This window comes from Medicago truncatula, chromosome 4 (genome assembly GCF_003473485.1).
Source record: "Medicago truncatula cultivar Jemalong A17 chromosome 4, MtrunA17r5.0-ANR, whole genome shotgun sequence".
Classification (NCBI taxonomy): Eukaryota; Viridiplantae; Streptophyta; class Magnoliopsida; order Fabales; family Fabaceae; genus Medicago; species Medicago truncatula.
Window position 1 is genome coordinate 62,108,569 of NC_053045.1, and position 21,984 is coordinate 62,130,552.

Below are 21,984 nucleotides of genomic sequence, written 5' to 3' on the forward strand. Positions count from 1 at the left end.
TGTTCACATGTTTTTTTGTTTGGTCTAAACTTTTTTATTTTACCTTGTTCATTACATTATATTATTATGTGAATATACAATAAGCTTGCTTGTTTTTGCAAATTTCTCCACAAAATAAAATCTAACTTATAAATCAGGATTGTAATTGATCTGCAGTAAACAATTGAACTTGGATAATATGCAGAAGCATAGCATGAGATCAAATCTTTACACAGTGCTTACGCTTAACTTCAACATAATAGAGGTTCATAAAGAAAATATTTACACATACACTTCATCATATAAGCTCAGGAGGAATAGGTAAGGATAAAGAGAATGGGAGTAGTTGACAAGGTGAGAGGAGAAATTATTTCTAAAACAAAAAAATTAAAAGATACTACTAAGAAAAAAACACTAAAAAAGCCTTGCAAGGTCAAGAAAAAAAAACTAAAACTTAAAAATTAAAATTAAAAAAACTATAATATAATAAAGCTCAGTGAGGATATCGCCATCAAAACCCTACCTCCACCTCCATTTGCTACAGTGAAAACCAATGAATTTTATCACACAGAGCTCATACAACAGTTGGAGATGCTTGATGCCATTTGAGGGAGATTCTTGAGTAGTTGGTACCAAAAGCATATTGAGTTTAAGAAGTGACAAGTATGGTGGAACTCTAACTAATGGACATTGGACAATGAAGGATGTGTTGAGATGTTATAGCTAGGCAAATGCTATGATATAAATAGGCAAGTGAAGTTGCATGAAGAGTAGATGGATGTAGTTGTTTTATTTATTATTTATATTTATTCACTTTAGAATTATATATTGTTTTCTCTTCTGTCATGCTGTCTCGTAACATTTGCTAAGTAAAAATAGAAAGAAAGAAAATATGTTGTATTGAAAATAAATCTTTTTCAACTTTAAAATAATATTTTATTGAGTTAACTAAGTTTTTCATCCTTACAAATATAACGAATTTTGATTATAGTCTCTGAAAAATAAAAAGAGATGTTTTTATCTCACAAAAAAATTTGTTTTTTTTTTTCTTTATCCTTAATGAATACTTTCTTTAGTCATATTTATGAATAACTTTTTTTTTTAAATTTGTTAAATAATTGATGTATTTGTAATATAATATAGTCTAAATGCATCACTTATTTAATGAATCTAAAAAAATAAAGTTGCTTAAAATGTGACGAGAGGGAGTATAATTTTGACATGTTTTTTACATTTCTTTGACATGATATGAACATACAATGGTTGTACATAATAAAAGAATATAACATGGACATGTCTTAAAAATTAAAGAGTGAATATTTTGACATGAATATGAGCATGAATTGACGATAAGGACCAAAAACAAAACAAAATTTTGCGAGAACGAAAACATCGGATTCTTGTTCTAAAGATTAAAATTAAAATTCACTATATTTCTAGTAACAACAAATTTATTTATCATATTTTCTTTTATAATTCTATTAATTTATATGGTAAACTGAATAGAGTATGGGAAATAACTAAAAATAGAGGGACTACTGACATTCCAAAAATGTTGCTGTTTCAGTGTAGTTTGAAATAAAAAAGAAGTGGTTAATTATTGGATAAAAAAAATATATTAATTGATTTAAAGGTCTTGTTAACCGGTGTTTTAGGACACTGCTTAAGAAATCCAAAAATTGAAAAATTATCTTGTAAATATAAATTGTTAATTTTGACTGCTTAACCAATGCCGTGCAGGCACCGGTTATCATTCCCGTTGATTTAATTATGTTAAAAACAAAAACAGTCTGTGTTTATGTTTGGGGCAGGGAGAAGTCATGTTTGATTGAAAATCAGAGAAATGGCGACTGATTTGAGTGCAGAAAGGGATAAAGTACAGAAGCAGGAGTAGTGACAAGCAATGTGACTTAACAATTTTATCTGCCTTTTTTTCTCTACTGTTCTGTCCTTTTGAACGATCTTTTACCTCCTTACTCACGTAACCACAAAAGCATGCAATATATATTATAGTACTAGTCATGTTAAAGTGTGTCTTAATTATACATGTTAAAAATCTAAAAATAACAATTTTTCATTAATAAATAAAATATTTTAATTTTTAAGAAATTTAATCAACTACTTTTCAAACATATTTTTATTTCTAATTAAGTTTTTTAACATTTTCCTTAGGTGTTTATGCAGTTTAGTTCGGTTTTAAGGTTAAAAGTCATTCAAACTTTAAAATAAAAAAATATGCGGTTTGATTTGGTTTAGTTAGTTTTTGAAATACAATCCGACACAAATCAAATCAAACAAATGTGGTTTGGATTGAATCGATTGTTGCGGTTTTTTCGAGACAATAATTTTTTTTTTGTATCCAACATTAAAATCAAGTTGAAAAATTAAAATACAACATATTTTGACCAATGTTTTAAATTTCATCTAACGGAACAATTTCATTATCATCCAACAATATTCTCAACTACATAGACCAAATAAAAATGTGGATAAAAAGTAATCATATTTTATAAGATAGGCAAAAGATTAAGATTTTATCATCATCTAAAAGTTCAAGTAGTACATAAATACATTTTTGAATAAAAAGAAAATAAGAAATTTGACAAGAGAAAAAATAATGTCATTTCATAAAAGTTTTCATTGATTTTTCGAGTATTGGTTCACGTGACATATGTTTAATTCATATTTTCTTATGTTGCAATTTGATTTGGTTTGGTTATATTGCTAAAATAAAAACCACAAATCCACTCAAACCATGCGGATGAATATAAAAATGATCCAAATACATTCAAATCAAATACAATTTTTTACGATTTTAGTTTAGTTTAATTTGATTCAATTTTCGATTATTCTATTGAATTGATTCTGATCTCAAAACACTTGCATGCAGTTGTATAGAGTAGTATATAGTATAAAGGGAGCATGGGGACTCGGACTCGAATTTCCAGGAAAATGAAACAGAGTTAAAACACAGTATGGGACCTGCCTCTGCTTGCAACTGCAATGCAATCAATTCTTCTATCACAAGGTTCAAAAGTTGAATCTCAAACATACGTACAGACATTTTCTTCATTCTTCAGTTTTCATCCAATCACCAATTTTCATCCATTAATTCTTCTTTCTTTTCTTTTTGTTTTCATGTTTTCCTGTGGCAAAGGGGCCTTATTATCTTATCTGGATGAGGAAAAGGTCCCCTTTTATTGAGGCCAAGAGACATTTAAAAAAAAGATAAATGAAAAATTAATATTGCTTATAGTGATTTCAAGGATTACTTTACAATCCTCTTCAAGTGAATTTTAATTTTTAAGAGAAAAGAAATGTTGAGGTGTGTCTCAAAATTTGATATAAGATAATGTTGTAACATAACTTCGTTATTGCTGTTTTTAGGAGAGCTTGTACTTAGGGGATAAATAACTAGCATAAAGTGTGTGTGTGTATATATGTGTGTGTAATCAAAAGGAAATCTTAACAAACTGAGTGTGAGACATTTCATATGTAAATAGAGAGACAACTGGGATAGTTTGAAAATGAGATTGTGTGGAAATAGAGTGTGAAAGATCTGACTTCTTGTGATTGCTTTTCAATGGTATTGCAAATGACCAAAGAAAAACTCTATCAAATGTTTGATCTTGTATTGTCTTTGATTGAGTCTAATCAAATTTTATTATTTCGTAATTTGATCTACGTAGCCTACTTCACTAACTATAATTAAATTTTATTGTTATTGTTGATTGATAAATTGTATTATATATATAAGAAGTCGAGATTTAAACCCTTGATTTTCACTTATTCATCTTTATGAATGAATTTCTAACAATTAAATTACTTTACTATATATATATATATATATATACATAATTTTGATTTCTTTATTGTAATTTTCTCTCACCTTGTTTGATGATAATATTGATGAGAGATTACTTTTTGCACGGTGATGTATTTTATACGGTGATGTCAACTTTTTGTAACAAATAATAACTCTATTGTTAATTTCATGAGAGATTACTTTTCTCAACAAAATTTAAAAGATGTATTTTGGTAAAAAAAATCATTAATATATTTATAATTTTAAAAGAGTGAAATGATATATGAGGAACTTCTACGGTACACTCATAAGATGAGGTGTATCGGTACTCTTGCATCTTAATTTTATAAATTAACGATCATTTTTTATGTAGTAAATAGCTATTTATTAATATTTATATTTTATAGAACAACATTTCATAAGAAAAAACATCATTTAATGTTTATAAGAATCATAGTAACTTTTTTTTACATATTATCGTAAAAAATAATAATAAATGTTCTCAATTATGAGTGATAAAAATTAAAAAAATAATAATTTTATTTCGTTGACACTTTTGATGAATCAGATTTAGTTATTATAATTATAAATGATAAAAAAAATAATATTTTTCTTCAAAAAACAACTCATTTAACTATTAATTTAAAGAATGGGTGTACCGGTACACTCAAATATATTGGGTGTACCATAGAATTTGCCATATGTATAACTATTTTGTAATAATTTTTGTGACAATCTTCTCTCTAATAATTATATCAAGTTTTTGTTTTATCTCTCTATTATTTTAATTTTCGTTTCAATATTTAATTTCCTATGTAAATATATGGCTGTCCCATAAATTTTCATACAAATACCTGTTCAAATCTCATCTTAAAAAAAGTCTTGGATCATCTAAAACTGAGTTCCTTCATTTAGATACATAAATGAGTCTTGCATGTACGAATTAAAAATTACTTAATTTATAACATTTTAATGTCTTTATTTTAGGAATAATATGCCAATATTTAATAAGCAACTAATTCTTCTAATTCAAGACCTAAAAAAAACTAATTAAATATATCTCATCACTAATTTGATATCATTATACAATTCAACGTTGAGTAAAAAATATTACATTTCAATAATACTTATTTATTTTAGGGTTAAATATTTAAATATGTCAACTTTTTATTTTAGTCCCTCTATTTTTTTTTTCAACTTATAGTCCCTCAAAAAAATTTTAACTTCACTTTTGGTCACTCCTTTAAAGTAAACTCAAATTTAGAATGCATATTTTTGAATAAAATTTTGCAGAAAAATTCATAATGTTATAAGAATCTCTAAAAATAAATAAATAACGAAACATGAATTTAATATGAATTTTTATATTTTTTATGTTAAAAATTCATATTTAATTTATGTTTTTTTTTTGAGAATTTTTTTACAATATTCTGCACAATTTCATTAAAAAAAAAAAATACAAAAATTGACTTAAAAATAGTGATTGAAAATTTTATAGGGACAAAAATTTAAAGGAAAATTTTAGAGGGACTAAAATAAAAAGTTGGTATATTTATAAGGACAAAAAACATATTTAACCCTTTATTTTAAAATTATTTTTTAAGTAAGGTCCACACTAAAAAAGTGATGAGAGATTCTTTCAACGCCCTCTATGAAAACTTCTGTGATCGGGTAGCACTTGAGTAACATTGTGGTTAGTGACATTAGTGATATTGACCAACCACAATGTCACAAGTAACTTTCTTATGTCTCTTTTACAATATTTTTTTTGTTTTTTTAACACTTGCGACATTGTGGTTGGTCAATGTCACTCAAGTATTATCCTTGTGATGTGAGTGTCCATTTAACAATTGAATTAAACCTGCAAAATTTAGAAAATCTTAAAACCGTTTTCTTTTAGATTAAAAGCGAATCTTATAATTAGGCGGAATGAATTATGTCATAACTCATAAATAAGCCAATGCTTAGAGTTACCTTACATTGATTGTGACATGGTATTGTTTTTTAGGTACATTTACATTAGAAATATTTAAATATTTGATCAGTTGGATTTATATGTACACTCAACTTGTAGTTATAACTAGTGTAACAATGTAACAAAAATTGTCGAAAGGCTCAATCACTCCCGAGTGACATAGCATCAACATGTTCTATTTATGGGAACACAATCCTTGAATGAATTCTACCAACGGTCTACTATTGAAGAGAGTGATCCAATCTCACCTACCAAACCAACCCATGCAATGCATACTAGTAGTAATTCTCTTCATTATATTGTATACTATAGGGAGAGAGTGGAGGGTGTGAAGTGTGAAATATGAATCGAATGGGAAAAAGTGGGAGTGGGGCAAGAAGGGGAATATACACATAAATCTTATTCGATAGGTATAGCAATTAGTGATGGGACAATACATTCTCAGAAAAAAAAAATCAGACCTCTTTCAACTCTCTCTCTTTGAACTTTCTTTAATTTCCACAATGCTTGCTTGCAGCCTCTCTTACGTAAGACAAAGATATCAACATGCAACTAAAGATCGGTGCTATAGCTAGCTGCATGCATGTGATGTGTGAACCAACCAATTGATATCTTTGTCTTAGTTTAGACACTTTGCTATTTCCATGTTACAATTATTAAACTATTGCTTATATTGTGTGTAACACTAGCGGTGTAGTAGGGGCTGAATCCAATTTAGGGTTTTGATTTATTGCTAAAAAACGGGTGGGTTTTCGATAACGGAAGGAAGGAATCAATTCAGTTTTCTACTCACGAGCTGGCTAAGAAGTGACCTATTGATTGATGGTACAATAAAACTTTGCAATTGATATTGCCTTTTTAATTTCCTTTTTAGTTGTAGAATAGGGATAGTACTATGAGGATGAAACTATACCTGTAACTGTAAATGACGATGCTATGTGGCTATTGGCTATATATATGCTAACACTTTGCCATATTCGCAAGGGACCTTCCCCTATTTGCTCATCAATATTGAAGTTCTACTTCTTGGAATTGTTTTGTCGTATAGCGTGAGTTTCATTTTAAGTTTAAATATACTCTTTAATTTATGTAAATATAACAGTAACTAATTTTTATTTGAGTTTTAACATCAAACTTTTATTTATTGATTTGAATTTACTTTAGGTGTGATCGGTTGAAGAGAAATAAAGAAGAAAGAGTATGGTGTGAAGGAGAAATCAAATATGGTGCGTGTTTGGTTGTCTGGTGGTAAAGATTGAATTGATAAAATTGATTTTAAGATAATAATTTTAGTTAAAAGTGAGTTGAGAGTAAATTAATTTATGTTTTGATCATTAATGTATATTTGATTTTTATCAATTCATGTTGTTTGGTCTTTTTGAATTAAAATTGCTTTTGAATGTGTAATTACAAAAATGAATTTTAATTTTAATTAAAAATTTTTTATTCAAGATTTAATTGTACAAATTGTTGAAGGGCAACTACATAATAAAGTAAAGTGTAGCACCATAAATACTTGAAATCGATTCTAATAAAAGTAGAAGCTACACATTCTTGCTTTAGCTTGAATCGATTTTGGACCCCCAAATCACGTTAAAAAATTAATATCCATAGAATCACGTTTGATACACTTTAACGTGAAATCAAACAAGCAAATAGACATGAGAATCATTAGCTTAGAAAAATTACACCCCCTTCCTTTTGTAGCTTGAAGATGAAGGGAGATATACAACAGTTCTACCACATGACAACCCAATTAAGTTAGCCACCGAGTTTGAAGGGAAACAGAACAACCATTCAGGGTCACTTCACAACGATCCAAGTGAGCTCTAATACCCCAATACAACCATGGTAACTAAAATTATAATTTTGTAAAGAGAAAAAATTATATTTATACAACCACTTTATGATAAGTTTTTGACAACTTTCTTTTGTTCTTATTTTTTCTCTTTCTCTAAAGATTTTGACCAATAAAAAGAGAAAAAAAATGTCATCAAGGTTGTCTCAATTAGTTGTTAAAATATCACTAATCTTTTGTAAATTATCTTTAAACAAGTTGACGAGAGTATCTAAAGCCAAATTCTCACATTCATTCTTCTCTGTTGAGCATCAAATTAAAATCTCCCAAGATGATGAATTAATTCCAAGCCTTGTGTTTGTCAATAGTTAATGGAAAACCATACAAATCATTGAATATATAATGAATAAAAATAGGTTTAAATATGTCTTTAGTCCTTGCACTTTTATCAGATTTTGACATTGATCCATATACTTTTTTTTGTTTGGAATTGGTCCATGCACTTTGTAAAAATATTGGTATTGGTCCCTTTATTAACTTTTTTTTTAAAAAAAACACAAAACTATTGGTATTGGTCCCTACACTTTGTAAAAATATTGGTATTGGTCCCTGCACTTTGTAAAAATATTGATATTGGTGCCACGTGGCACTCCGTTGGTTGTGTTTTTTTTTTAACAGAGGGACCAATACCAATATTTTTACAAAGTGCAGGGACCAATGCCAAAATCTGATAAAAGTGCAGGGACCAATGACACATTTAAACCAAAAAAATAATGATGTCTCGGTAAGAATTAAATTAACTCGAAAGGTTTGCTCTAACTCGAAAGGATGATTGATTATTTTTGTTCATGTTGTGGGAATGCTTATGAAGATTTGGATCATGTTTTCAAAGATTGCACTTGGACAAAAAAAAGGTGTAGCGTCCCTCTCATTTGGGTATTCGGTTTGAGGATCCTTCCCTTCTTTTTTTTTTTTTTTGATTACAAAGAGGGCCGAAGCCCAGAAGGAAAAGAGAACTAAATAGGAATCAAACGGGGGATAGAAATCCCTATTACATCAGCTGCGAGCACGTGACTAAATTGAGCCGGACAAGACTCAAAAATTGTAATTTCACCCGTTAGAGAGCATCCAAACACATCTTAATCATGTCATATCTTAATCATCCTTAGATATCATCTCGTATGTTCTTTCTTTATGCTATGACATTTAGTTTGCTCATGGCAAGTCTTGTTTTGATGGAAATGCCTGCGAAGGATATTGTTCGTGAGGTTTGGACTGTAGTGGATGACTACAAATTAATGTTGAACATATGTAATATATAATTTTTTTGAAGAAGTCAAACTAACTCACTGATATTAACAACATGGAGAATCTAAGCCGAGACATTAGGAGGAGCACATTCCAAACACATGTAATATATCATAATTGCGAGCCTTTCTTTTTTCCAGTTCTTGAAACCCCCTCCTCCAACATTACTATAAAATTAATGATGTTGCTGGCTTGATTAACAATATGTGGGATATATATGTGGTTATTAAATATTCAGATGGATATGTTACAACACCTGCCACTTGGTGTGTCGAAAACTTTCCGAATTATGATATAGCTAAAACTTTGAATGTAAAGTTGACAATTATGTTCTTCTTCAAAAGAAAGGTTGGCAATTATGTTTTCTAAAGATATGAGGTTTTCGGAGGTGAAGTTTCAAGGTGATTCACATAATGTGGTTCATAGTTCCCACAACCTTTTAAATAATCAATCTTACTTTGATATGATGTTTGCGTATCCCATTTTCCCTTTTTTTTTTCTTTGAGCCATGGAAATGTAGCTGCTCATGTTTTTTAGCTAAGTTTTCTTTATCTTTTTCAGATACAATTCAAATTGAGGATTGTCCTCCTTATACTACTTCTTCCGTTGCAGCTGATTTGTTTTTTGTTACAATGATAAACAAAAATATAAAAAAAAAAGACAAAAAAAAAAAAAAAACAAGCTAACCGGAGGATGAAAGTGCCAACAACATCGCTTATGAGAAGGATGACGAGACGAGGAGGTGGCGCTTCATGGAAGAAGGAGGCCAACATCAGAAGAAGCTACAAGTTTCGACATGAAATCTGCACATTGGTTCCCCTTAATTCTTTAAGTGTATGAGAAACCGTAATGTTACTTTGAAGGTGCAAATGTTTTATGTCTTAAATAAGAACCACATAGATATGGTAACCGTCAATGGGGTCATTAATCAAATTAATGCAAACAGGATAATCTGAACCATGATAGATAGAAAAAAACTCAGCAAGCAAGATATCATCTGAACCTAAAATATACCTTGAAAAACCGGCAAGAAACAAACTAGAATTATAGCAGGAGTACCACCCTACTCTACTAGGAAGTAGTAGTAAATAAGAAGAAAGGGTGAATGAAAAATTAATTTAGTGTCAATAGTGAGGATACACCATTGGATAAGTCAAACTTGCACACATCGATCATTCCAATGGTTAGAAATCATTCTCTACCATGACCACATTAAGGTGTCCCACTATAGAAACAAGTTGTTATGAAATCTAAAAACTGAATTCTCTTGTGTGTGTGTTGATAGTTTCACCAAATAGAAACAAAGACACTTATCGAAAACAAGAACAAGAAGCAGATGCAGCCACGAACACAACAACAAAAATGACAATCCTTTCTTCACTCTGTTCTTTTCCTCCAATTCATTCATCTTATCCATTTCCAAATTCTGCATTAACATGTTCAATTTCTAACCTTAGAACTCAAATCCAATCCTATGCTTGTTCCACAAACATTTGCACCCAAAAAATCGACACCTCTTTGATCACAATCGCTGAATCTTTCTACGATGATGAATTCTGGGCTGCTTCCTCTCTTCGTGTTCGTTCCTTCAACCAATTTCGTCCAGACACTTTCGGACTCCAAGTGAGTTTTTTCACTCCATTTTTTTTTCTTTCAATTTTTGTAAAAATATGAAATTTTAGCTACTGTTATTGTTTTTAGCTACTGAATTGCAAAAGGGTGTGTTTGGATTGTGATAAAAGATGGGTTTTTCGTGTTTGTCAAGTTCTGTTAGGATCATGCTAAGTACTTGGCTGAACGTGAGTTTGAAGCACTTAAGGAGCGTGTTTCAGGGAAAAATAAGGCCTTTAGAAGAGTTTCTTGCATAAATGCTTCTCTTCCTATGTCACATTTATCTAGCCTCTACGATGATTTATGTTCTTCATGTAAGGTTTGTTTATTTCCTTGATTTTAATTCAATGGAAATGTGTTTTGTAATGTATATTTGTTTATCGGTCTTTGGTTTATTGTTTCTTAATAACAAAATTGACTTTGTTTTTATTGAAATTTTTTAGTATTCTGCTAGTGGAGAAGACAGGGTTGTAGTTGGTTCTCTTGATCTTAATCAGTGCTTGAGTCTTCCTGATGAAATTGTAGGAATGAAGCCAGAGGTATTTTTCAAACATTCTAGATTTCTAAGTCTATAAGTTGTACGTGTGTTTATGTTCTGTCCGGATAAATGACAAACGCTTATTGTATAAGTGCTTATTTATAAGCCATTTTTATAACAAAGGATGAAATAAAATCAACTGTTTTCATATAAACTATAAGTTGTTTACATAAGTTGTCATGGAGAGCTTATGGAAATAAGCTGAAATCAAGTCATGAACACTTCATAAATCATTTTCATAAGCTCTCCCAAATAGTTTCATAAGTGCTTATAGTAGATAAGTTCAAATAATTCAATCCATACAGGCCCTTAAGCTTGTTTTGGATGATCAAGTTTTGACTTTTGATATGAAAATTGATAACTCTTCTATGGTGACTAATTTGTTCAATGCTTCCTCCATCAAATTGTATAATGTTTTACTGTCAGGTTAGTGGAGCTGATACTACAAGGGCGTACCTTAGTAATGTATGTGTTGCTAGAGAGTTGCACAGAAATGGGTTGGCATATGAACTTCTTGAAAAGTCAAAGTCAGTTGCTCGTAATTGGGGTAAGAATCAGTCAACTGCTAAATGGACATTGCTATTGTTGTTTTCACTGCCTTGAAAATGGTCTATTTATGCGCACCTTTTTCGAGTGCCACTGCCATTACCAATTAGATACTATCAGGGAATTCAATCGTACTTGTAAGTGTTGGTCTTGTGCCTTAAAAAGGATTTGGTACTTAGTTGTTCAACTTGATTAGATATCAGGGAGCTCTTAGTCCTTAATCCTAACTATTTGTATTTATACGGAAAATGAACACGTGTAATAAAGGTCCACATAATTTTTATTTGGAGGATAGTTCATAGGTTAGAGGTAGAATAAGGCTAAAGAAAATTATAAGTCAGACTATTAAACGAAATTTTGAGTTAAATAGTATATCTTTATATATGATCCATGCTAGGAGTTAAGGGTGTTGCTCAATCTATGTACCAATTTTGTCTAGTAGAAGAAGTCTTTAATTGTTTTGAGTAGAGAAAATGTTTTTTAATTTAGAATTTCTTTACCTACTCACCTAATTTTGGTCAATTTAATCATATTATTGGATGGCAGTTCAACTCCCTAGAACCCCATCCTATATTTTGTAACAAAAAATAAAATAAAAATCATATTATTGGATGTCCCATGATATGAACTCGTAGAGATGATCTTTGATTGTAATACTCTCATCATGTAATTTAGAGCTAAATAATTTCAATATTCAGAACTTTATATTGGAGTAATATACTTGCATCCCTGCAAAATGAGTCTTATTATTGATGACAGTAGTAATGGTGTCGTTGTTCAATCAATGTAACCAACTTCGTCTAGTGGGAAAAAAACATTCATTGTTTTCATTAGGAAAATACTTTCTAATTTAGAATTTCTTTACCTGCTCACCAAATTTGGGTCCTATTAATCAAAATATTGCATGTCCAGTGATAATTAGGAAGTCTTGGAGACGATCCTTGAATATACTACTCTCAGCATGTATTTTAGAGCCAAATAATTTCAATATTCATAACTATTATACTGGAGCAGTATACTTGTAGCTCTACAAAACGAGTCTCGTTGATGATGAAACTGAAGTAGGTAAAATAATCATAAGAAAGGGGGGTTTGAATTGTGATCCTTTAAAAAATTAACCTGCAATTTAAAATTAATTCTCAAGTGGATTACTTGGAAAAGTTAAGTTAGTGAAATTGCTTCAGAACGTTCTGACGTTGTTGTGCAGATTATGCAAAACTGTTTTAATCAAGTAACTGTGTTTGTGTGTTTTTGTGTTTGCAGTAAGTAAAGAGTATAGGGAAGAGAGAATAAACGCACAGAGATTTATAGTGGTTCCCCCAATGTGGGTTAGTCCACTCCTCACAATCTTGTGAGAGTTTCCACTATGATGCTTGAGATAACCTCTCAAATCCTGCACCTTACAATTCGTGCTCACCTAAACACTTACACCTCTTTATTCTCTAAGCCTCAGCAGACTTGCATCATGTTTCTAAGTTGACCACTTAGACTTTTACAATCTTTGCTCAAACTAACACTTTAGTACCCCTAAAGCTAGATGAGACTTTCTTTTCTTCTTGCTAAGTTACCCACTTAGACTTTTGCACCTTTAGCTCAAACTAACACTTTATTACCCCTAAAGTTAGATGAGACTTTACAAGATGTTTGAAGCTTGAATGATTGAGATCAGACAAGAGAAGAAAGGAAGGAAGAGTTATCTTTAAAGAGATAACAAAAAGAATTGATTTGCACTACAAAAAGATATAAATAATCTTCAGTGATGATCAATTCAGAGGAGAGGGAAGAAGAAGAAGTTATCTTTAAGAAAGATAACAGAGAGTATTGATGTGCACTTATGGGAAGGTAACAAAAGCCTTCAGTGATTGATCAATTTCAATTGCAAGAGCTGAAAACAATCTCAAGTTATTTATTTGTATGCTTTGCAATGGTGCAAGTTTTGTTAAGGTCTTGATCTCTATTTATAGAGTCTTTGGGCTCATATAGCCGTTGTGAGGTGCCCAATGGTGTTATGCCACGTGTCATGCACCCCACAAGCTTTTACTTGAAAATCTGGGTGAACATTCTGACCATCAAAATGTTGTGTTCCCAGGATGAACATCAGAATGTTCATATTCATGACGTTCTTCATATGGGTTCATCAATGATGAATGTCTGATGAGTTTCTGGGTTTGTTCAAGGCGTGGCATGAGATTTGTTGGGCTTTATCCACCAAAAAGTAACTTTTCCATATGCATCAAAAGTTGCTGGATAAAGTAGGATAAAGTTGATTCAAATATGTCTTGGTCTTTGTGCAGGAGAGAGAGGATAGTGGGTCTGCAACTTCAGGTTCATGCTTCTAGGAGATTTGCTAGATTTTGTTCAGAGTACAAGTTATATCTGATGCAAGATCTCCTTTTGCTAACTTTTTCTTCTTTCTACCAACTACACTGTTCATAGTTAGAAGCATGTGCAGGAGTGAACATTCTGATCATCAGAATGTTTCATTTGATCTTACTTTAGGATGATTTGTAGGACTACTTTTGATGTAATCAATCCTACTAGTAGAGACACAACTGAAGTGCAGTAAAGTAACATCTAAGATAATATCCTCTTTGGAATATTCCTAGAACTTCAAGTGTTCATAGTCTTGAATGAACCTTGAACACCTTTTTGACACTTTTGCTTGTCCAAGCCTTTATTGCTGATACATCCATGCAACTGTACTTTCCTGGACATATATTTATGTCACGTTGTAGTTTGCATGTTCTTCATGTTCTTGATGATTTTGGGTTTGCTTATGAACAACCTTCTGAATTATCATCAGAACGTTCTGATCAGCTCTTTGATCAACATTCTGAACTAACTTTCTGAACTTCAGAATTAGTTCATGGATTCAATGTCTTTTGATTTCTTGTATCTTGGTATTATTTAAACTTTATTTGTGTCTTGGTTAATCACTCAAAAACGCACAAATACCAAGAACTATCCATTAATCCTTTAATCACCATAGATGTCTTTAATGATTTCTTGATCCAAAGTCAAAATCATTGTCTGCATAAGATATGTTCATGTCACATATGTTCTTGCATGTTCTTGGTGTGGACATTGATTTTATGGGTTTGCTCTAATGAACCTTCTGAGCAACCTTCTGAACAACCTTCTGAACTCCTTCTGATTTCATACAGATGAACATCATAATGTTTCTTCTGGGTTCCTTCCTTTTTGACGGTTGTATTTTATGTTGAACATTCTGATGTTATTCAACACTTTGAACCTTATGAAGGTTGTTTATTTATTTCCTTCAAAAGCTACTTGAAGCATATAAATGAGAAATCATTTGTTTTGGCAAACAAGATGATTCTTTCTTTGAAGTCCAAAAGAATATTTCTTTGCATCTAGTTCATCACTGCATGCAACTGATGACTTTAAATATTCTTGTTTATCCATGAAGTAATCCTTTATTATTTCTGGATATGTTCAAGGTTAATGTTCATGATTATTATGAAATCCATTCATATGAACATTCTGATCTCTGTTCATATGAACATTCTGAACTCAGAACTTCTTATCTTCAGAAGTTTTGGAAGTGTGATACTTTGAGGAGGTTCTGAGAATCTTCCTAGCTTGTATGCATATTTCCTTTTATCATATAGCATAAAACTCAATGTGAGTTTTGTCACATAACTTCAAGCACACTATTGTGTAGCTTGTGATGTAAGTTCTTCCATCATGATTCTTGAGCTATGAATCTTCATGGAGATATGATCTTGTTGTTTCAACTGATGATATACTCATTCTTTCATTGTCGAGTAGATATAGTGCACTTATCAATGTGGGTGGCTTCTAGCTTTATTTACTTATGTGATTCCTGTTCTTTTAACAAAAACTCAAGTGCAAACATCAGTAGATCAACATTCATAAAACTTATCATTTATTCCACAAGGTTTGTTATCATTAAAACATTCATCAAAAAGATTTTTGCTTCAACAGAAACCTCTCCGACCAAGCCTTCCAAGAGACTTGTCTGCTAGAAATTCAAACAGTTTTATTGACTGACTATGATTAAGTGTATTTTGCAACTTGGTTCTTTTGTAAATAGTAGGTTAACTATCATAATCATGGCAAGAAAGAAGCCAGTTATGTTTTTCATGTTGTGAATCCTAACAGACAATATTATGCTAGTTATAGTTTTAGATAGCATGTTTTGATGTTTATATTTTCCTTAATGGGTTGAGGTCATCTACAGTCTATGAAAAAATTGCATGCCTGTTTTTATTTGACTGCTTGTAAATTTTTAACGTCGATCAACCAAATTTCATATGATCTTGGTCTCAAACATAATGGATGGCTTCCAAATTGATAAACAATGGTGTGACTCTGGCCATTGTCAACAGATTTCAAAATATTGTTCCTTGAGATAGAAAACTCCAGTCCAGAATTGGCTTTGACCTAGGTTTGGTTATGTTCGGCTCGCAGTAGGGGGGATTTGGTTTCCATAAACTTGTTATCCGGAACTGTATTGAACTAAATTTGAGATCCAAACACCATTTTCATCACACACCCCTAGTTGATTAGATTTTCTTTTTTAATTTATTAATTTTTTATGCCATGAAGAGCCAAACATCGTAGAAAACAATTTTGGTTGCTGTCTTAATCTGTTTTAAGTGAATTGTTCATATATTTGTTGCGGTCCATGTAGATTCCAAGTTATAGGCACTCTATAATTTTCTGAATATTCTTGAGTATATGAACTAGGAAAGACCCTGGGATTTCTACATGACAATAAATACCGGACATTTCTTAAACCAAAAAGTGGTTACATTGACTCTAATTTTGTGTGTCTTTCAGGCATAACAGATTTGTACGTCCATGTTGCCGTTGACAATGAACCAGCAAAGAAATTGTACATGAAGAGTGGGTTTGTTTATGAGAGTGATGAACCTGCATGGCAGGCAAGGTTTCTTGATCGATCACGAAGACTTCTGCTATGGATGGGTCTTTCAATTACCTAATTTGATGGTGTTGTGGTGTCGGGTATCCTGTGTGACTGTGTTAATATGGCTCTATCTATTCGTTTGAAGTTATTTTCAAAACATTTCCATGTTGCCTCGTTAGTTTTCCTTCATTTCATTCATAAGCCATAAGTAAATCTGGCGGCTGACAATTAAAGATCCATTGTAAGAAATGAATTATGAAATACACAGTTGCTTTCCCTCGATGATTATTTTTACAAAAAATAATAGTAACCATCAACAACTGTGATCATGGCTTATCAATTGTACTATAAAAAGATGATGTATATCATATATACAGACCTTGCACTTGCCGCGCATATTTTTAGAGAAAGTTTCGTATAATCACAAGCATTACATATAACTGTTAGCCACACATCCAATGAGATGATGATAACTTGCAAAACCTTTGAGGAACGCATGATGGATTTGAAGATTATGCTTGATTACATTTGTCTTCAAAATTCTCCTCGATATAAACCTGTTTTTGGGAAAGGAATGCACAAAGAATTTCTTTTTGGTTGAATAGGGAAAATAGAGCAAGGGAAACGAGTTGGTAGTTGAAGTGAAATAAATCTTATGTAACAAAAATAATGTTACGAGTTGTCATTTTATTATTGGTTTGTGACTAATAATTACGTGTTGTGCTTGCGACTACACAAGACCTTTCTCAGCACTAGTCTTTCATTCTAAATAAATTTCTTTTTAAAAATTAACACATTGCTATCATGAATTATTGCCAACTTACCTAAAATTAACACGTTTTATTTTCTAATTCGAATGATTGGCTCAACTAATGGTTTTGCCATTATATATTTGTTCCCTTAGACAGTAATTAACCCTAACCTACTGATGCCAATCAGAAAACGATCCTGAGAGATGTGGGTCATCCATCTTTCTTAAAAAGAAAATGTCAACATCTAAAAATACATTAGAGAATCATTTACAATCTGTCGACAAAATTTTCTGGTAAGCAATACAAAATCAATCACCATAAAGTCATTTTAGAGACATCAAATTACAACAGATAACATTAGGAACAACCAACAATGAACGGTCACGATACTGCCATTTGCTGCACAGATCAGATGGTGCTATCTTTTTTAACATATACAACAATTGAAGCTTGAAGATCACGGTCCACCTTGAAGTGAGCATTAAAAAATCTTTTTTCCTGTAGATGAAATTTTAAATTAGAAAACAAAACGTGTACAAATTGCCAGTATTTAGAGCAAACATTAACTTTGGACAATCATGTAAATTACCTCTCTATAATCAAATGAAATTAAAAAGCTTCTCAACTTTTGCTCTTCTGAATCAAACAAAACAATGTGGCTGGGAAGGGACCAATTTTGTGCATATTTTGACATAAAAGATGCAGGGTCCATCATGAAACGGTCAGACTCATCTAGGACTCCTTTCTCTTCACTGCTGAAAATGATACATTGACATCGATTATGAACTTAATTTAGTTTCGACTAAGATTGGAGGCCATTCCAGAATTATTAATTCCAAACCTTGGCGTGCAGTCAAGAAACTTCATCGGCACATTTTGATGCAGCATAGAGTAGTATGGAGTAGCATGGCAAGGTGTTAAGAATAGGATACTTTTCATGTTCCCTTGAAAAGCTTCTCTAGCAAGGTGGTTCATGACATCCTCAGGTCCTCTCTGTTGAGAAAATAAATAATATATATAATTAACATTTATGTCTTCCTTCAAAAAAAAAAAATAATTAACATTTATGTCTAGATTTTTACAGAAACAGGAAGAACAAACAGTAACAAGAAAAATCAATAATTTGAATACTTAGAGAAGATAGAACAAGATACCTGATGAACCAAACTCATATACAAAGCCATTGGTATATTGGTAGCAAGCAAAAATAAGATAGCAACTGTCATCTTGGGAGGACATTTGTTCTTCTTTTTTGAAAACCCTTTTCCTTTATACTCCAGGGAACCGGCACTGGGATCTTCAATCACAGCCAAAGAATAACCAGAGAACATCAGAGCTATGGGAAGAACTGGCAAGACGAACCTGTATCTCAGTAATTACTAATTATTATCATTAATCAAGTCAAACCAATAAGCCAGGTGCATGTAAACATGCATATGTAAACTTTTCAAATTGAAATACCTGAATTCCTTGTGGCCTAATATACTATAGAAACCCAATACCCATGCAAGGAGGCCAGAAAACTTCCACTGTTTGGAATAAACGATACCAGCTATACAAAATGGTAAATGAGAGAAAATCATGACTGTAAATCCCTGAGTGAAGTACCAATGCCACTTGTGAGTTCCATAATAGTCTCCGCCCGAGGAAAGAAAATTGAATTTTAGAAAATTAAGTGGTACTAGAACCCAAGTGCCATACATAAAACGATCTAATAAGCAGGTAAGCCCAAGTACCAAGGTCCTGATAGAATGAAACAGAAACAGGAAAATTAGATATAATGATATAGAATTCTGTAAGATCCCAAGTAATAATTAAGATTTTTGCAAACTGGTAGTTCCTAAAATGGTTGAATTTCTATCCAATGGAGTTATTCAAAGTTCATGTGGAAGGAAAAGCAACACAGAATTACGAAAGTAAATCTACTGGACACTTAGAATGTAGCCAAGAAGAGGGCTACTGAATCTGATACAATTTAAATTCACCATAATTTGAGTTTCTAGTGATATTTGCTGACATAAAATGTCTGCAAACTTTAAATAGAAATGTCAAAGCTTTACATGTCAAATTGATGTAATTTTAGTAAGTGCAATACAATAAATTTCAAGGCACATGTAAGTTATAGTGAAACTCTTCAATTCAATGGCTAAACAAATCTTATTATTTGGATACAAAAGGAGAATACAACAAAATAACAAAGTTCGGGCATCTTTACATGCTTCCCCTAGTGCCATGAAGCTTTCTGAACACGTTAGGGAAAGTTTCCCTAGGTCAAAATCAAATTAGAGCGTGTGATAAACACTACTACGCTACAACACTGCTATAGTTGTTGTTTGACATCATTAGTACTAAATCATGTATTGTGAATTATTAACAGTTTTTTAAATTTCACAATGCTATAGCGCCGATATAGCCGTTATTTGACAACATTGTTAATAAATGGTTTGAAAACATACCCAATAGGAGCCACCTCCAAAAAAACAAACTTCAATCTGTCGTGTGCATTAAAAAGCTCAAGGAAACCAACATACATCCATGTGACTGCACTTGTCGGCCTAATAGCACAAGCTAATGCTGCCACAAATAAACCCCACTTCCTAGAAGCGTAGGAACTTTTCACCACATAAGTTCTCATACAAGGCCAATAGTATAAAGACACCAGCGTAAGAACAGTCTCCAAGCTATTCGACAGTGTACGAGAAAAACAATAAAACATAAACCAATTCGACAGCTGGGAAAATATCTAAGAAACATAGTTAAGGTATCTGTAAAAAATGTTTCTTTCTATATTCAATAATGCAACAAAAACTTCAAACATGAAACACTGTATCCAATGAAATAAAACAGTAGGATACAGCCCATTTTGCAACCGAGTGACCAAAGAGAACTGCTGAGAGTTTGTACAAGTACAAATCCCCAACTGCAGAGAACACAGACTGCAGTAACCTTGGAGCCCTCATCTAAGAAAAACAATACATAGAATTAGTACACGTTTTGATTTATTTGAGTTTATCAACTAACATAAACACTTGTAAGACTCTTTCGAAGAGCGAGCTTATAGAAACAAACAACTTATGATATGTTCACAAGATGTTTATAGCTGATTTCTTATTTTTCTATAAGTTCATGGTTTATGAAAAATAGTTTATGTAAAAATAAATAAATAAATTAACTTTTCATTATTTCAGAATCACAATTTATCAAACTCGCCACCTATCTAAACACATACATTATCTCTAAGAACTTAATTAAGTTTTTTATTCAAACACTAACTTACAAGAAACATAAGAATCAAAACTAAACAAACATTAATTAATTAACAAGAAATAAAGTTAATTACCATAAACCAAGGGGTATCAAGATGGATTAATGCGAGGAACTTGTAAAGAGGAACAAAGAGGAACGGATGAAGATAGCTTCGAATACCCTGTTTCCATTCCCATGTTAAGTGACCGTATCCGAATGCGATTCGATGTGCAACTTCAGGACCTTGCCAATGTTCATCTGGATTGAAGTAACTCTGCACTAGCATTGAATTTAGCATTCGAAATGCTAAGCAGAAAAGGAAGCTTCGTTTATCTGAATCTGATTTCGGAAAATTTGGAGTTTGGAGTTTATTTTGTGGTGCATCTTTGTAATTGTCGCGTCTTTTTCTCATTGTTACAATTTAGATGTTGAAATCATATGAGATTGAGAAGGAGGGATGTGAATCGCCGGCGGCCTGTGATAGATTGATGTGAGGCGGAGGGAGGAGATGGAAGGTTATGGCGGCGTACGGCGTCGGAAACTGGTGGTGGCGGGCTTTGGGTCGAAGAGGCAATGGAGGTTGTTTTTGCAGTTCGCGTTTTGTTTTCTGAATTAAACTTGTTTTTTTGTTTTTTTTATTTAGAGTGCAGCACCACCTTATGGGTTAGAAGAAGCTAAATTAACCCATCAAAATTGACATAATCGAACCTGAGGACACTCTTAGATATCAAGTCAATATCACCAAGTCAATCCAGGTGGGTTCATTGCCTCCCCAGGTATTTTTCATTTTCTTTCATACCTATCTTTTTGAGGAAGAGTTATATTATCAACTCTCAAAACACAACATGGACTCATATTGAAATCAAATTATCCACTATCAATAATGTAACGCAAGAGAAGTGCTACAAACACTCTCCTAATAAAATTGTACTTCCTCTTTTTTGAGGAAGAGTTATATTACCAAGTCTCCAAACACAACACTGGACTCTTATGGAAATCAAATTATCCACAATCAATAATATAACGCAAGAGAAGTGTTACATGCACTCTCTTTTTAACATTGAGTCTAACACATGCTCTTTTATTGGGTGAAGCTCATGTGAGTATCACACTTTAGAAATGAATTCGACATAAAGTCGTGAGATCTACATTGACTTATTTAACACAAGAGAAGAGCCACATACATTCTCTTCTTAACATTCACTCTAACGCATACTCTTTTTTTGGGTGAAGCTCATATGAGTCTCACACTTTAGAAATGAATTCAACATAAAGTCGTAAGATCCACATTGACTTCACCCAATAAAAGAGTAAGTGCTAGAAAACGAGTGTTCATGACATTTCTCTTTAATGCAATTAATACATTCGTAGTTATTAGATATTGTGATAAAACGGTTCAAATTTTAATGCATATTTTAGTTTCTTTTTAAGTAAAAATAGTGAGTTTAAAATATGGATGGTTCGATCTCATTCTAATGATAACAAATATGTCAATTGTATGAATGTGTTGA

General features: G+C 31.8%; 2 protein-coding genes across 3 annotated transcripts; one reads left to right on the forward strand and one right to left on the reverse strand.

The window, feature by feature from the left end:
• Positions 1-10,118: 10,118 nt before the first annotated feature.
• On the forward strand, positions 10,119-16,789 carry LOC11425479 (uncharacterized). The gene is made up of 5 exons (XM_003610191.4): positions 10,119-10,488; positions 10,640-10,795; positions 10,920-11,015; positions 11,441-11,561; positions 16,388-16,789. The coding sequence occupies exons 1-5, from the start codon at positions 10,228-10,230 to the stop codon at positions 16,549-16,551; spliced, it is 798 nt and encodes a 265-aa protein (XP_003610239.2). The 5' UTR covers positions 10,119-10,227; the 3' UTR covers positions 16,552-16,789.
• Positions 16,790-17,424: 635 nt separating this feature from the next.
• On the reverse strand, positions 17,425-21,104 carry LOC11419626 (mannosyltransferase APTG1). Of its 2 annotated transcripts, none has more exons than XM_003610192.4 (8): positions 20,568-21,104; positions 20,083-20,187; positions 19,684-19,970; positions 18,689-18,970; positions 18,382-18,589; positions 18,069-18,220; positions 17,817-17,979; positions 17,425-17,725 (listed from the first exon to the last, which is right to left on the reverse strand). In XM_003610192.4, the coding sequence occupies exons 1-8, from the start codon at positions 20,883-20,885 to the stop codon at positions 17,636-17,638; spliced, it is 1,605 nt and encodes a 534-aa protein (XP_003610240.2). In that variant the 5' UTR covers positions 20,886-21,104; the 3' UTR covers positions 17,425-17,635. The 2 variants fall into 2 exon arrangements, with proteins under 2 accessions (XP_003610240.2, XP_024637919.1); XM_024782151.2 differs by having other exon boundaries at positions 17,817-17,982; positions 20,568-21,103.
• Between the last annotated feature and the right edge of the window lie 880 nt (positions 21,105-21,984).

Excerpts from the sequence above, each read along its gene's own strand:
- LOC11425479 (XM_003610191.4), top strand. The coding sequence starts at position 10,228 with ATGACAATCCTTTCTTCACTCTGTTCTTTTCCTCCAATTCATTCATCT. Across the intron at positions 10,796-10,919 it reads ATTTATGTTCTTCATGTAAG|TATTCTGCTAGTGGAGAAGA; the intron begins GTTTGTTTATTT and ends GAAATTTTTTAG. Across the intron at positions 11,562-16,387 it reads GTCAGTTGCTCGTAATTGGG|GCATAACAGATTTGTACGTC; the intron begins GTAAGAATCAGT and ends TGTGTCTTTCAG.
- LOC11419626 (XM_024782151.2), bottom strand. The coding sequence starts at position 20,885 with ATGAGAAAAAGACGCGACAATTACAAAGATGCACCACAAAATAAACTC. Across the intron at positions 19,971-20,082 it reads ACTCGGTTGCAAAATGGGCT|ATATTTTCCCAGCTGTCGAA; the intron begins GTATCCTACTGT and ends TATGTTTCTTAG. Across the intron at positions 18,590-18,688 it reads TTAGGCCACAAGGAATTCAG|GTTCGTCTTGCCAGTTCTTC; the intron begins GTATTTCAATTT and ends ACTGAGATACAG.